Source organism: Anopheles maculipalpis, chromosome 2RL, assembly GCF_943734695.1.
Source record: "Anopheles maculipalpis chromosome 2RL, idAnoMacuDA_375_x, whole genome shotgun sequence".
Lineage (NCBI taxonomy): Eukaryota > Metazoa > Arthropoda > Insecta > Diptera > Culicidae > Anopheles > Anopheles maculipalpis.
The window spans coordinates 40,261,090-40,277,507 of NC_064871.1; the positions used below are offsets into that span (position 1 = coordinate 40,261,090).

The 16,418-nt window shown below is 41.1% G+C and overlaps 3 protein-coding genes across 3 annotated transcripts in view; 2 read left to right on the top strand and 1 right to left on the bottom strand.

Moving 5' to 3' along the window:
* LOC126557178 (uncharacterized) overlaps positions 1 to 16,418 on the bottom strand; it is a 422,959-nt gene that overhangs the window by 269,907 nt on the left and 136,634 nt on the right. The window lies entirely within an intron of this gene.
* The window catches only part of LOC126558300 (ras-related GTP-binding protein A), a 284,579-nt gene that overhangs the window by 199,258 nt on the left and 68,903 nt on the right, over positions 1 to 16,418 (top strand). The gene's annotated exons all lie outside the window — the stretch shown is intronic.
* LOC126556719 (adenylate cyclase type 6) overlaps positions 1 to 16,418 on the top strand; it is a 41,294-nt gene that overhangs the window by 13,534 nt on the left and 11,342 nt on the right. Inside the window, exons 4-5 of the mRNA XM_050212164.1 lie at positions 2,122 to 2,261; positions 16,121 to 16,307. Coding sequence (XP_050068121.1) covers positions 2,122 to 2,261; positions 16,121 to 16,307 — 327 coding nt within the window. The remainder of the gene's footprint in view (positions 1 to 2,121; positions 2,262 to 16,120; positions 16,308 to 16,418) is intronic.

Sequence of the window (16,418 nt, forward strand, 5' to 3'; positions counted from 1 at the left end):
AACCTTCCAGCAGCAGGAGAAGAACGACTGCAGTTATGAAATATGATGTTTATGTACCTTGCCAAGCGCCCTCGGGCGTCTCATTTCACTGTGGTGCTACTGTTTCGCATCACCACAGATTCGTTCAGAGCCGAGGAAAGCTTTCGATAGATAGTCGTACCGTACCATGGTGCAGATAGCACAGCTAGAAGGCAGATGCTTCAATAAATGATTTCTGGACGAGTACTTCCTATTAACAGGAATGTTTGGGTGAGGCAGCAGGTTTGGAGTGATTGCGGTCGTTACTCTAAGTGTGTGTCACAGGCACGGTAAGGAGATTTGGATTATCGAAAGCCCCTTTTTTGCGAAACCGATTACGAGATTAAAAGTCGGTAGAAAATGATTAAAACATATGATGTAATTTAGTTTTTGTTTCATTCAAGCACTTTATAAAATGCTAGGCTTTCACTTCAATCAGCTTAATGGATAATCCGTACAACTAATTACTGACTGAAAGGTGATACATTTTTTATCAAAAAACTGAAGCTAAATGCTATAATAAAAGAACCTAAAAATGTATAAGTTTTATTCATCTCTTGATCCTGCCTCACACAATAATTTGGCTATTCAGCTTCATACCTTAAGCCTATAGGCGTGGCCAGTCCAACTTGGAAAAGCTCGTACACCATAATAAAAAAAGCAAACCAAACATCCTTTCATCCTCAGTCAAACCATCTCGCCTGCAACCCTTACGAAAAAGTCAAGCATAACGGATTGCAGCAGAGCCTTTCCTGCTCTGTCCCGTCTCGAGAAAAATTCATCTCCCGTAAGTGATGTTCCACTTGAGCTCTGTGTCCGTTTCCTTCCACGCTGGTGCTACCCGCAAGAAACAGTCGGGAAAATTTTTATCGAAAGATCGTCTGAAAGGCCGCACAGAAAAAGAAAAGGTTCAACCATTCCAGGCAGGAAAATCGATGCTGAATGGCTTAAGGGTGCGATTAGTGATTGTTGCGGCGATGGTAAGCAGTACTTAAGAGGGTCGAACTGGAAGTGCTCGAACTGGATTGCTTCGCTTTCGGCACAGTTTTCGGTTGCACTCGCTCGCACAGTGTTTGAGTGCCCGAACCACAAACACCTGTTGATGCTGATCGCTGTCGATGGGTGGTGTTCATATACGCTTTTGGGTCGATAAGGCGGGCTCGACTATTTGGATAAGAATATTTGCATTCCTGCCATTACTTAGCAACACTTTAGTAGCATTAACAATCAATGCACTGTGCTGTAAGCATTTGCCAGGGGTCGTAACGATCTAACAGTCCATTCATGACAATTAAACTAACCGGAACATACTATCCTCCGGCTAAGGGTAGTGTTTTGCTGGTGTTACGTGCGATTCAATTACAATTACTCTCGTTGTTTAATTAGCAGTTAAAACCAATACGAGAGAGGGCAAGAGACGTCGTGAACGTTGGCATGTAGCTCTGGAATCGTATTCGTAAGTGTGTAGTTGATTGCGGCGAAAAGGTAACTTGAGTAGCGTTTGGCTTGCATCTGTTCTGAAAAGAAAACCACATTAGCCGGGTTTACAGAGCAATTAAATGCCAATTACTCTAATTGGGAGGTGGGATAATGGGGGTCGGGGTCGAATGTTAAATGATTCGGGACCGACACGATTGGATAGCGATTACGGGATCATCTCGCAATCGGTCCTGAACAATTAGGCAAAACATCATTGGAAATTACAGTAGAATAGCCGAAGGTGTTATGTTTAAAGATCTGTTAACGAATCATTCGGGAAACTTGAGAAAAGTTTTGAATACGCATGATATCTATTTCAGTGTACGGCAGATTATGAGAAGAATTTAATCAATCAAATGAAAAAAAATCTTGTTTGTAAATTAATATAATATTTTACAAAATATTTTATTCGTTCCATATTCTTATAAGGCTATAAGCCTAAATTTTTTCAAACCGGAAAACTAAAAAAAGATTATTCAAATGTTTCAAAAACCAATTCAATTTATCCCAGTATTTCTGCTACGGTTTAATTCCTGTAAATTGGATGTGTGGGAAAATTTACAACATTTTCTAATTAATATTTACATTGCTTTCTCCGATTCCTTTTCTTCCACCCTCAAACAGCCCAGGAAGAGCTGGAACCGCTGAACAACTTGAACATCAACAACACAACCGAGGGTGTGTTCGATACGTCCCGCTGCTGGAACACGGTCAAATGTTTGTTCAACGGTGTCATCTGTTCGCACAAATTTAAAAATGTACAGGTAGGCAAAAGAAGCAATTACACCATGAAGGAAAAACAACGTAGCTGAACGTTCGTGTCAATATTTTGTTTTCTGCTTGCTTCGTCCTCGTCTCTCTGTCACTCGTTTTCGGTAGAGTTGGATGATGAGCAAAATAAAATGTAAACGTAAATCTCGCCAGAATCTCGATGCCACAGCCGCGGCAATTGCAACACAGTGCCAACTAAATAACGCCACACGTAATCTTCTCATCAAAGTTAGAGTCGTGAAACCGATGGCCGCTCGAGCACCGGCTTACTACGCTAGTCAAATTGCAATATCACGATGGACTTTTGCAACAGCAGCAGAGACCCAGTTTCACTTCCCTCGTTATCCACCTTGCTAAACGTCTGCACGTCACAGGAGAACGAGTGTGGTGCGAGGATAATGCGATAAGATTTTCCGTTTGCACGTTTTCTTGCCCGGCACGGTTTTCACTTCAAGACGATGAAATTACATTTAATCTACTACTGTTACCATCCGACCGGGAGAATACTAAAACAGGGACAAATCGTGCTTGTGACACATTTTACGAGCACCGTTCACACAGCGCTTGGAGTGAGCAAAATGGAGCAAGTTTTGCATCCACCCCTCGTCCGTACACAGACTTCGTAGTTTAATTCCATTTTATACACCGTTTGGAAACAGAATTTCCCAGTAGAAAAAAAATTTGCAGCTTCTTCGGAACGACAAGCGCCGTGAAAAGTTTTCTCCGCGTCAGTCGATGGCATAAAATTGCGAATACACGTACCTAGTTGCTAAAACTCGCGTTTGGTTCTCGGACATCAGCACAAAACAAAATATGTAACAGATTTTCTAATGCAATAGTATGGATGAAGTTAAATATAATGCAAAAAATATAGAGAAACTAGCCTTTTAACTATTAAGTTTGCTGATGGATTTTTGAACCAAAGCTGCATTTAATAGCCAGCGGCCAGCAATCGTGCTTGGCCGATCATAATCACTGTGATTGGTTTTGTTGCTACCTTCGGCTACGTTTGTGTTTGCTCATTCGTTCAGTTTTGTTTGTATGATTGTATTTGTTTTGTATATTTTATTCGCGCTGCAAAACATGAACGCTGTTGTGCATAAAAGACACACAAAAACACCAACGGTGGCTAGAGTGGCGAATAAATAAAACTGAAATTGAAATGGAAATAAATAACGAAGCTGTCTTCCTGCCGCATGTTGCATATCGAGACTCATTCACTGTTGCACCTGCGATATTGTATTGCATTTGCTATAACCACGATCCAATACCATCTGTGTACCCTTTTCCGGTGAACGATTCAGACGAAAATAGTAAAAAATTGTAATATTTTTTCTTTAATTTAGCAATCCTTGATTCTCGTTTCCGCCCTATTTCTATCTACCTCTAGCTGTCTTATTCACTATCTATCACATGAAGGGAGAGATTTAAACTATAAGAAATAAGTCAGCAGGAACCAACAGTCCGATGGGTAAAAGCATGTTGAAAATAGGGATGGACAACGCTTCCGGACGAGCACCCGTTGCAATTGCACCGGAAGCAGTAGGTAGCGGTAGCCCTGAGCTTTTGCATCTGACATTCAAGTCACCTCCTTTCGGCGAATGCAAGAATGTAAGAAACGCACACCAAATGAAATACTCCTTTTGCCGAGCTTCAAGCTTTCAGTTACATTCCGATACGGGTGTCTGAACTCTTCTCAACATGACCGTAGAAGTAAGACCGTGGCCAGCTAGTCGAGTAAACCATATCTAACTTGGTTTCGCATCCGAAGAGGACTTACAAGCTTCGGTCTGCAGGGAGCGGGTTTCACTTTTCCCGCATATAAAATTTGCACAAGCAGGAACAGACACAGAGAGTCAATCCCATTTTCCTACCGAGATTGAGCAGACGTATGGAAGACCTAGCGGGTCCTATAGTTGCACGAATCATTACACCAGAGTGTTCACCCCTACCGATCCCTGTTTTTGCCCATTATGTCCAAGAAACTGACTGAAAACATACTACTCACTGTCTGTCGTCTGTCGTTGTTGGGCGATTTTTTATCACTCTATTATCACAACCAAATGCAACACCACTGGAAGCAGCAAAAACAGCATGCTCACGTTGGGTGTGTTCGGTGAATTTGTCGTGACATTGTTAGGGAAAAAGTGTTGAGGACAATGGAAGATGACATTCCAGTGCTTGGAATAGTTGAATCCCTATCATCAACGACAAAAACTGGCAGAAGAGGTGGCGCTTTCTTTGTGATATTTCTTCATTGTGTAGCACCTGCACCCACCGTTCGCAATCGAGGGTTTCCAGTGACTCAGATCGTTTTGAACAAGATGCTTTGAGCGGAATCCTTTCGAAATACCTAATCACTAAGACTCGTACGGTATGGGGCAACGTTTGCATAGGGTTTCTTTTTTTCCTCTTTTAGCATCGTTTTCTTTTTAAGCACCTCTGAGAAAACCACCATAACCACATCCTTTACTTTTTTGCAGTCTTTAGTGGGATGCATAATGCTTCACGCTGTACCTAGGGCTAGCGGCTATCGTTTACGCGTGAAGGTTTCGGGGGACTGTTTTTAAGTTGGTGGTAAAGGTTGAACATCGAATCACCGCTTGTTTATGGTAACTCCCCAAACATAAATGACTTTTAACCACAGATAAAAGGAAATGTTAATTATGACCTAGTCAAGTATCAAGCTCTTTGGGAGAGAACGGCTGTGGTTTAACTCTGGCCCATTCTAGTAGATACAGCCAGACGGTACCTTTTTTTAGCTCTATTTTGTGTTTCCATAAATTGACTTTGGAGAAAGGTATGCAAATACAGCAAAAGCAAAAATAAACCATGTTTTCATGCCATGCAATACCATGCCAGATGTAACAAAAATAAGTTGAAATTCTCAAAAGGTATACGAGGTAATATGCATATCTAATTATACCAAGAATGCCGATATGATTTATTGAACAAGCCTCCTGTATTTTCATGATGCATCATCATGTTGATTCTTCGGAGCCTAATGACTGAATTTTGTTTACATGATATATGGTTCTGCAATGTTAATAATAATTCAAAACGCTATCGAGATGTTAGAGATACCAGCGGAACGCTTCGGTGGTAGAGGCGGCAAGGCACGGATACAACTACGTGGTGTTAATAAAGTGTAATATGATCGCTCGAACTTTCGTCGGTGCAACATGATCTCGTCCAGGCAATCGTTTAGTATTTGGAAGAAATTCCCCCATACTGGAACGTTGGAGACTTTTAGGCTTCACATTGGGTAGGGGGACACCCAAACCTCTAGAAAGAATTGAACGCAAGGTTTAGCTTGTTGCATCTGCTCTCTAGACCGCTTGCTTGTGACTGGGCCAACTTTATTTATACGCAATTCTTACAATAGTTTTGGCTCGCTTTTTGTAACTGAAAAATGTTCCTTCGTGGTTTTCCATTTTGTTAAATGCATTTTGTTCAAAGATGTTTACGTACGTACGTACGCCTAAAATGTAATCGATGTAATCGATTGCTGCCTATTGTATTGTGACGCTATTATTGTGCTGATCGGTCGCGATGCGGTCAATTCTTGAGTATGCTTAAAATGTGCCGGACATCATTCGTCATTTATTCTATCTGATTGCTATGGTTCGATGTGCATAAAGTTATTAGTTTTGTGTTGCTGACCACTTTCTGCACTCGCGCACCGGTCGATGTTTTTCGTACTGGTTGTTTTGAATTGACTGCATTGACACTGCATTGCGTCACTCGCCGGCCGAGTGAGCTGCTAGATTTCTGTAGGATTGTCTGTACGAAATTATGATGTGGAGAATTGTTTGTTTCTAGGAAATTAAGAAATGTCTATGTTTATAAAATATTATTAAGACGTATAGTAGGTATGCTTCAATATGAATTTTGAGTTCGTATCGAATCTAAGCCCAAAAACCAGCTTCTCTGTTGGATGGGGAAGATAGTTTTATTTATATAATTCATTTTACGTCCATGTAAGCAACTGTAAAGTTTATTATCCTTAATTTAGATTAAGTCAGTAGAATGTTAAATCGAAAACAAGTTTTTTTTATTCGTATCGTATAATTTCTTAATAATTTTCTTAGCTAGTAATAACAGCATTAGGCTTTTGTTTGATGGACTTGGGCTATTGCTTTGCTAGTTCGAAATTGTTTTGTTTTGCTTGTTTGTTGAATTGTAACGTTAACAAACATGCTTACTGACGCTTACCAATGTGTCGGGTTACGTTGCGAAATTTTGGTTTGATTGAATTGAGCTATTTGTTTCCGTTTAATTGCTGACTCTGGGTCTGCAAACATATTGCAATGTGTCACTCGCTAACCAGATGCGCTGGTCAGCGTTTCGTGTTACGCACGCTTGGTCAAAATATGCTTTAATTACAGTCTTGATGGATGTTTAAAAAGGGCAGTTTAATGAATAGCCCATCTGAAATTGTGGTATGGAAAACTGTTTGTTTCTGTGAGGTTAAGAAATGTCTATATTAATAAAATATTGCTAAGATATTGTACCAGAAATAAAACAACTGCATCTACATGAGGAATACAACACAATACAATAAATAGACATGGACCGGGGGGCGGCCCGGTGATGTAGGTGATAACGTTGCAGGTCTTCACACGGCAGGACCGGGGTTCAAATCCCATCCGGACCGTCCCCCCGTAGTGAATACTGAATATCCAACTACGTGGTATCGGCAAGTCTAGAAAGCCATTTCAATGGCCGGCCGATGACCTAAGAGGTCGTTAAGCCAAGAAAAAGAAGAAGAAGATCTGGACAACAACCACACTCAGTGGCCTGCCGGACCCAGCAGGTCGTTGAACCAAGAAGAAGAAGATTGGAGTGATAAAAGCTATGCACATACGTTGTATAACAGCTATGCACATACGTTGTTAAATTAAGTAGAAGAGCACTATATTATAATATTTTAGTTAAATAGGGTATGTTTGCCTGCTGTATGATCATAATTCATTTTTGAGTGAATTCAACTCTAATTTTATTGATTATCCTATCGAAATATTTTCAGTGCTCCTATGTGAGAGTGGATTACTATCCAATGAATCCAATTTATTGTTTTCCACTTTTTATTTCATACTAAATTTGACAAACCTTATCTCAGTCTCATCACAACTCCATTAGTCGTATAACAAACGTCACTTACGTGTGATGGGAATCCAGCTGTTTATAGGTGTGTAAAATTCAATTTACACTCCAACTCTCATAACAATACTAGGTGGGTTACTTACTGCAAATCCCTTAACGAATGAATGAAAGTGAAATTGAACGATGCTTTCAAGATAACAATTATCCATTCTCATGGGAATCGTTCAAACTGACAGTCAATCCAATAACGAACGGCAAACGTTGTCATTTGTTTTCGAACACAGGAAAAAAAGGCCTTTTGGTTTCGGTCGCCATTCATTTCCCGGAACTCTGTAGAGAATTGTGAAAAGAATGTGAAAATTATCCCATAAACTTTCTCTTCACTCAAACGATCAAAGGGAAGCCCCTCGATCCATATGTGAGCAACTGGTCGAAACGAGATGCATCCTTTTGTGCAACTGTTTCACACACGGGTTTTTGTTTTTAATTTACCTTCAGGGAAAATTTGCAGCTATCGTACACAACGTGCAAACATGATGCAAGGGCTATGAGACTATGTGAAGTATTTATGACGTTACTGATTCGCACGTTGCAAAACGAGCTGTAAAACGGGACAAGAAAACACATCCCCATTCCATTCCTCGGGCGATGGGATTCAGCCCTGTCCTGTCGAGAGATAGTTTTTCTTCGAGCAATAAATACACGACTCGCTTTTCCCTCGGTCGAGCGAATGGCTGTGAGAGATTATGCTGTGAGATTTTATTCGCCTGCTGCCTGGTGCAGTGATGGTTCAGAGCAACTGCAAGGAAATGCCACAACGTGTAAGTGCACTTCGTGCATGCCATTGTGCAATGTTGCAATGCAGCCGGGAGTGAATCGCATCTTTACGGCACAATGTTTCAAGAGCTTTAGCTTCTCTGTGAAGAGCCATGTGAAAGCTGCGTTATTTTTATTTTTGTTTGCACAAACAGATGCGTGTGCGTGTCCTACGTTCTGCCTTTGTCAGTTGAAGATCAAGTTGTGCAAACATCAAATTAAATGCGCAACCTGGATGCTGGATGATAGTTTACTGTGTCCTGAATAGAGTTTGCTCTGAAACATGTTTGATTTAATTTTTTATTTTAAAGTTTGGTCTTAGGCATTTTGGAAGCATTCTGTCAGCAAAATACAATCCTATTAAAGGCTTATTGCTCAAAAGCGTCAAGTTTAGGGACCTTTTCAAAATTGCTGGCACATTTATATTGAAGGTTTAAATAAAGGATTTAATAAAATAGTAAATTCTATTATGAATACTCAATGTTTTTCAATGCTTATGAAATATCAGATACCAATAGATGATGTTATCCTCTCAAGTATGAAATACAACATGCATTTCATCCTTTTTTTTCTGGAGTGAAAATTTCAATGAGACCAAATATTTGCAGCTTCAAACCTAAAAAGCTTGATGAATCTTTTTAAATGCAAATTCAAGTACCTGTTGCTTTACTCTTAAATCTCAACACTTTTTAGAATTTATCTTCTACACTCACAAGTACACAAAAACTATCAAAGCATGTAAAGCAACGGAAGCAAAACTGAACGATCTCAAGAATGGTTGACCACCATTTTCTACGTAACCTGTGCATCTTGTCCGTTCGTTGCAGTTGTTGCACGCTGGGTAAACTATGCATCCCATAGCCGTCTGCTAGCTAGAGAGTCTGGCGCTTGGGGTAAACTTTCGTAAAAGTTTTTAATATACTTACCCATTAGTATCGTCAACTTTCCAACAACCGTTTTCGTCTCCCTTTACACCCCATTTCAATCGATGGATGCACAATGACGCGCCACACAGCAGTAACGAAGTGAGAAGTGTTCCCATTACGCAAAGCTGTGTAACTGCTAATTGCATTCACCGTGCAGTGCGCGTGAATTGAGTTTGAAAAGTTTACAACAGCTTGCACGGGGGTTACTTTAGTCAGCTCAGCAGTAGCTCTCATTATGGCCACTGTGTAGCGTGAGCAGTTTTTTCACCCAAATTAACCCATTCATCGTTCAACTATCAATGGCGCACAATTGATGCTTCGCACGATTGATGTTGAGTTAAATGTTATATGGATGCGTAAAATTCATGCCAGTAAACCAGCTTTAACAGATCTTTGATTGGATATTCAGATATTCAGCAACAAAAATCAATCTCCGAAGGGATGAATTATGATTCGATTTAGCTTACAAATAATTCATTACCCTTCAACCTAAGTCTCGGTCTGGGCTAAGCGGATGCATCGCGTTCCCGACTGAATTTGATAATTTATGTTCCTACTAAGCAGCTTGTACCGATGCTTGCCGTTTGTTGCACAGTGGTCAGTTGCTTTGCTGAAATCTTGTGTTTTGTGTAGCGGTGCGCACTTACAGCACGTAAGTCCGTGATTTATTCAGTGCTGCCTTGCAATGAGCGTGTCGCTCCGGAACGGACATTGAATAATAAGATGCCATTTCGGATTAATGTAACGATGCTGCTGGGCAGTCGATGCAGATTTAGAGGAGAAACTATGGTATATTCCTCTGCTAATAGCATAGCTTTCGCAGGTGATTCTTTGAGTCAAAATTTAGGTAAATAAATAATATCGTCAATACATCAATCGTAGCGACCTTGTGGTGTAGGCGACAGCGACGCTGGTCTTCAAACGGCAGAACCGGGGATCAAATCCCACTCCGACCGTCTCTCCTTAGTGAGGACTGACTATCCAACTACGTGGTATCGGCCTTACTACTCCCTGTTGGCTTTAGAGGTCGTTATGCCAATAAGAAGAAGACATCAATCGTCTACATGACAAATAAAACAAAATATTCTTTTTGTTCTTTTGCTGCACACGTGCAAACAGCCTTTAATTCCCTCTGAACATCCACCAACAACTTCATTTATCTTTTTACAAAACTCTAGGTGTAAATTGTTAAAAACGATAACGCGGTCTAATCTTACCGCTTTTCACAAGAATTTCCTTCCCAGAACAATATTTTTTACATCTTTATTTGCCCCTAATGTCTCGTTTTTCGCATCCCGAAATGTAAATTGGATGGTATCAGCTAAAACCACATGATACAAACGACACTCACACCCGTACACATTGGCAATGGCAAACGATTGCTGAAAAAAAGTGAAAGTAACGACAGTAAACCCCGTGTCAAGATGTGGTGGAAAAAAAATTGTGAAACGAAAAGACGCGCAACAGGAGCATATACCATTGAACATCCTTTTTTTGTTGTTGCTTCGACTCGTTTGTACTCCGCTAACCGCCCTCTATTTGCGATTTTTTACGCCCAGCATACAACCTTCAAATGGAAGAGAAAAAAAAACGAACACCGTCCACCGTCATCCTGTTGCTCAACACATTCTGGGTGAGGACTTATTTTTATCATTTTCCATTTTGTTAGTTCTTGTGCTTCACAAGGCGCGTGGCGAAACCTTGTGCCGTGCAAGTTTGCGTAGCGGGCCCAAAAATGTCCCTTGGGTGCAGAATTTCTGTCATGCACCAACAGAAGACCCTTGCCTACTGTAAGAAACAGAACGCGTACAAAAAAGAGATACACATACACAGCGACGGAAGAAATAAGAAGAAACACACCCAACAAAACAACACACACACACACACCCTGGGTTTGCCCGGGGTTTCCGTTTGGGCCACGTTTTGGGTTTCGTGCAGAGTGAGAAGTAAATTGATGCTCGTTATTTTTGCGCCCAAGTGATTGTTGGGAAAATCGGCAAACTAGGGACTGGCTGGCGGGTGGGGGGATGGACGGACGGATGGACGGACAGAACCGGAAATGGTGGAAGGGTCTGCCTAGTGGACCTTACGGTACTGTACGAAGCGAATCGGCTACGGTACTACATCTTAATGTTTTCTTGTTTGCGCTCGTTTTGTTTCGTGGAAGAATTCAGGGCCCACCCATCGTGTTTTTCTTGTATGACGTCGTTATCCTCTTTGTCACATCATAAAATTGGGTGTATTTGTAATGGTTGTCAGTCCAGCGGTCGTCCTTTGCAATCCGGATTGCAGCACTTGGCTGTGCTTTGTGTTGCTTTCACACTTTTATAACGGATGTGGAGTGGTGCTTGGAGTGGATAACGAAATAAGCTACGCTTTGGTGAAAAATTACCTGAAACGGCCATTCCATCATAAGTGTTCGAAGAAAAGCGATAGTTTCTACAGAAAAACTGTCTTCGATTATAGCCAATGAGATTGATTTGATAAGGATTTTGGCAAAGAAAAAACGAAAAAAATAATTTTTCATTTTCATTGCTATTACCTGTTCATGAAACGGTAATTAGGAAAATCCCATTAACTTTGCTGAAAATAAAACAGTGTCTTAAAACAACGTTCAAATAGCTTTAGAAAACGTGTTCTAAATTAAACATTTTCTTAGAAATACTATCGTCCAGTAGCACCTGCTACCAACAATTATCCGCACTAGCTTCTACGCACAATTAGTGTCAGTACAGCTGAAACTTACCAGGCGCCTCCATCGTTTGTTGTTTGAGCTGCTCCATCGAGCTGCTCGAAGCACTGGTAGAAAATAATTACGGCGAATTTCCCTCCTCTACTATGATGCGAAAATCGCAGCAAATACCCGCTACCATTGTAAAAGGTCATTTGCAAGAGTGTCAGCGAACGGAAGGCCTGGAATGTAATGACGACCCCAACGCAAGACGGAGGCACGTTTCGTACCGTGGGCAATGTAATCATCATTACCGGCGGTTCATTACCAGGCCAAGCGGGCATGCTTAAGTAAACAAGCAAATCATGTTTCAATCTGTGAAAATCAACCCGATCCCATTCTTTGAGCATTCGATTTGGTTTAAGTTAATGAAATTGCCTGTTGCTCGGATGGCACAAATGCAATGACCTTGGAATCTGTGGTAGCTGAATTGCACACGCACCTGCACTGTCCAAATATTGATCAACTCAATTGCATTGCATCAACCAGATCCAATATATTGTATTGATTGAAAAGGAAATAAATTCAACAAATAATCAAAGAGTTTTACACTTCTTCAAACTTTGAACATTGATATAGTAGGTTAATAAAGGAAGAATGATAATTTCGTATATTTCTACCGATAGTTAGTAGCAATTATTCTATTAAATACAGCGATTATTGAACATACATTTCAAAACACAACTTCCGAACCTAGCTCGAGCTACCCCTTACGCTTTGCTAGGACCAAAAATGTGCGCATGCCTTCCGCAAGTTATGCTTCCAACACTCTTCCCCTCTTTCTTTTCAAAGCCATCTCTGACCGATGTCGGGATCACTCAAAATCACTGTTTCGTCGTAATAAATTATTGACAAAAAGGGGGACCGTTCCGTCCCGGGCGAACCAATTCCCGGAAGGGTGTTTGCTGCGCAAGCACCACCACCATCAAAAGGTAAAGTGCTGGCTGGTAGGCAAATCTGTTGACCCAATTTGTGACGGGATAGAACATTTGGCGAGCTGAAACTGTCCGCAGCGCAAAAGAGCAACAAGTCCGACCAAAGGGTGGCACAACATTCCACAATTGTGGGCTGTGTTAAAATAGCTGTAATGTGTCCGTTCCGTGGCATGCTTTGTAGGGTAAGAATGGGAACCATTTCCCGAAAAAATGCGATATATTGTTTTCATTCTACCCCCATTCGCACACTTCTGTTGCGAAAGGGGCTCTACGCTGGGCTGGTGTCCGAATGTCCGAGAAGGTTAACTTTATCGTGTATCCGATAGTCAGTGGGATGAAAAGTAAACATTTCGTTTGCTCACTTTTTCCCCCATCACATCGCATCACTCGGCAGCACTATCCGGGTGATGTATTTTAAAATATTTCATCAAATTGACCGGGTTGTCTGATGCTCGATTGGAGCCAGCAACACGCAAATGTCTGACATTTTGAGTCCCCTTTTTGGTTTTGTTACCGTTTCATTCATTTTTAATGCACCATCAAGGGTGAGCCATTTTCATCTGAGTGAGGTCTTTTGGGTTTTGATTGGCTGTGCTGCTTGGTTTTACTGTATCAAAAATGTACAATTAAACAAAGCCGTGCAGGCCGACGACGTCCAATTTTTTTTTTGGGACATGTTTTTGAAAGTTTGATATTTCATCAAACGCTCCTGAATGGCTTCTCGTTCTCGTTTTTCAACCCGTTGCTTTAATAATGAAATAAACATCCCTTTTCCATCAACTTCTGGTGAAGCCTTGCATCACATTGTGATCAAAAGTACAAAACCATTAGCTGTGCTCTTTTGTCCACCAGATAAAGCTGGTGGACCGATTTTAATTCCTTCAAGGTATTAAATTTAATTCCCTATTCAAATTTTTAATGTTTTAACTGAAAAGTTCATTTTGTAAACGTTACACAAACAAATCACGAAATGTGCCAGAAATAGGACGCAACAAAACACACAATCTGACCAGTTTGTTGGTGGCCAAAACTTTATCAACTCCGAAAGTTTTCCACGGTTCCGGTGAGAAGTTTTGTGCCGCATTTTAATCTGCTAAGGGAAATGGATTAAAGGTAAACGCTCCAGACCAGAAGGAGTTAGCTAAGAAAGCATGCGAAGTACTTTCAGTTGTTTGCAAAAGGTAAATTTATCCAAATTGCCAACGCTTGCCACCAGCGTTAGACCCTTCTCATCGTGGATGAAATATGAAAATCCTAATGTAGGCGAGCCGTCGAGTCGTTGCAGCTGCATAAGCTCTTGCAAGGCAACCAGAACTAGCTGAGCTGTTGTTTCAACAGTTGACCTCGTAGGGCAATCTAAGTCAGTGACGGTAGTGCAGGTTGAATTGTTGGCCTGCTGGTGATTACAGAACTTTCTGCATGAAGCTACGCTAGTGCATTTAACAGCAAGCGCGAATGCTTTGAATTGTGCTATTATATTACGTTGAAGACCACTTTCAAAGTTATGAAATTAATACTAACTACTATTATTAAATTAATTTATTTATCGCGACTAAACTAAGTTCTACAGCTGCAACATTCTTCGCTAAGTTTCCCGGCACGACATCCTGCTGATGAAGACTTCAAACAATCCTGCTCCGTGACATGCGGTGCCAATCTGAAGCGTCAAATATTTCCCATTACGAAGAAAATGGTACTTAATACCATTCAATTAGGTTGTTGCATTCTTGCCCTTCTTCCCTTTTTCTCGTACCTCACGGCATTAGTTTCATCATGCTGTTCGACATCCGGCCATTCGCATTGGGGTGTAGGATAAGAAATCACTGGATCACAGAAATGTTTCATGCAATGAACGAGCACGAGAACGAGATGTTGTGACTTGGGCCACTTGTTACTCGACAAATGAGCGACAATAACAATAACGATAATCTTCATTTACCACTCAAAGGCACAAGAAGCTCTCACAAAGACAGCAAGTCCTTGAAGTGTGAGGCTCCAAATTTTTCAAGTAGAAGTAGATTCGCTCTTTTACAAATTAGTGTCAGTCTGTTAAAATAGCTGTGACATTTTATAGAGTGTGAGTGGAAATGAACCTTGGCTGACAAATTAGATGCTTGATAAATCGTATTGTTGCTTGCTACATGTGCTTTGGCAAGCTGGCATCGCCTATTGGTGACAAGAATAGACACTACCAACGTTCATTTTCCATAGAACTAAAAGACAATGAACTTGTAACGGGAAATTAATTACTGCTTCCGTGTCAGTAATACTTTTACTATCACCGTTTCATTGCACACCAGTTCTAATGACGTCAAAGTACGCCAAGCGCTGACACTAAACATTAAAGAGCTTCAATCACTTCGCTGTCCCTTCAAGGCTTCAAGCAGTGCCGTTCTAAAAACTTTTCCAAGAATTTAGCAACTTTTTTTTGCGCTGGCAACTGTTTTGCTTCTTCTCTAGAGTTCCGAGAAATTATGGATGACCAGAAATGTTTGTCCATTTGAAAGCCATTATGAAATGGAATTCATTTGATAATCGAGTTTAAAAGTGAGAACGAAAAAAATAAGAAATAAAGTTTAGAAAGTGAAGGAATAAAGCTCTTCACTTTTTGATTACGGCACAAATGGTTCATGCTCCAAAAACTTTATTGAAGTAGAAACAATTTGATTAAAACCAATAAAGTTACAGTATCATAAAGTCTGATTTTTAAAGCAGGAAGGTTTGTATTTTGTAAAGTCCAAGTCCAAGTCCAAGCGTCTCTATTCTCTAGCAATTGTATTTCAATCATAAATGTTCGCTCCCAGTGGACATTACTCTTAGGTTTTCCTTCCTTCCTTTTGCTAGCCAATCGCCAACAGGTCCCTCCGGACCAAGCTGCAATCAGTGTTCAATCACGTCCTTAAGTGATCAAGCTCCAGAGCTTGTAATAATCAACACAATCAATTCGTCGCTCGCCGTGTTACTACCAGTGCCGTATCCCTCTCGGGGCCACGGTCTCAGTACTTCGTGCATGTTTGCGTGAGCATGAAGCAAACTATCGACACGAAACCCAACGGAGGAAGTTTACCGGCAGTGATCTGTCGTCACCATTAGCCGGGAAACACAGCCAGGTCCGAAAGAACAAGCCCCGATCCCAACGTCACTAATAACAACTTGCCACATCCAACTTCACCGCAGCTCGTAGAAGCTCCCGTTCTCGCTTAGAATCGTTGATGGTTCCTCTACTTAATGGCGACAGCTAATGAGATTTTGCCCGTGATGTTTTCCTCCTAACTAACGGTCTGTATGTGTGTGTTTTTCTCTCTCTCTCTCTCTCTCTCTCCGTTGCTCGCCCTTAGGTGGAAATGTTGTACCAGCGGTACTTTCTTCGCATGAATCAAAGCAATGCGGTTCACATCGTGTGGCTTCTGTTAGGATTAATATTTATCTTAGCGCTAATACATCTAGTGTTTACGTTCATCCTGCAACAGTCGCTGGAAAGCTGCTACCAGTCTACACCGCTGGACGGTGTGCACGTCGGTCAAGGTAAGGATAACGATTACGATGGTCAGGTCTGGTCAGGCAGGGTTTGGACGCGAAAGATACACGGGTAGCTACCACAATGGAGAAGCAGTGTGGCAATGTGGGATCGGATTT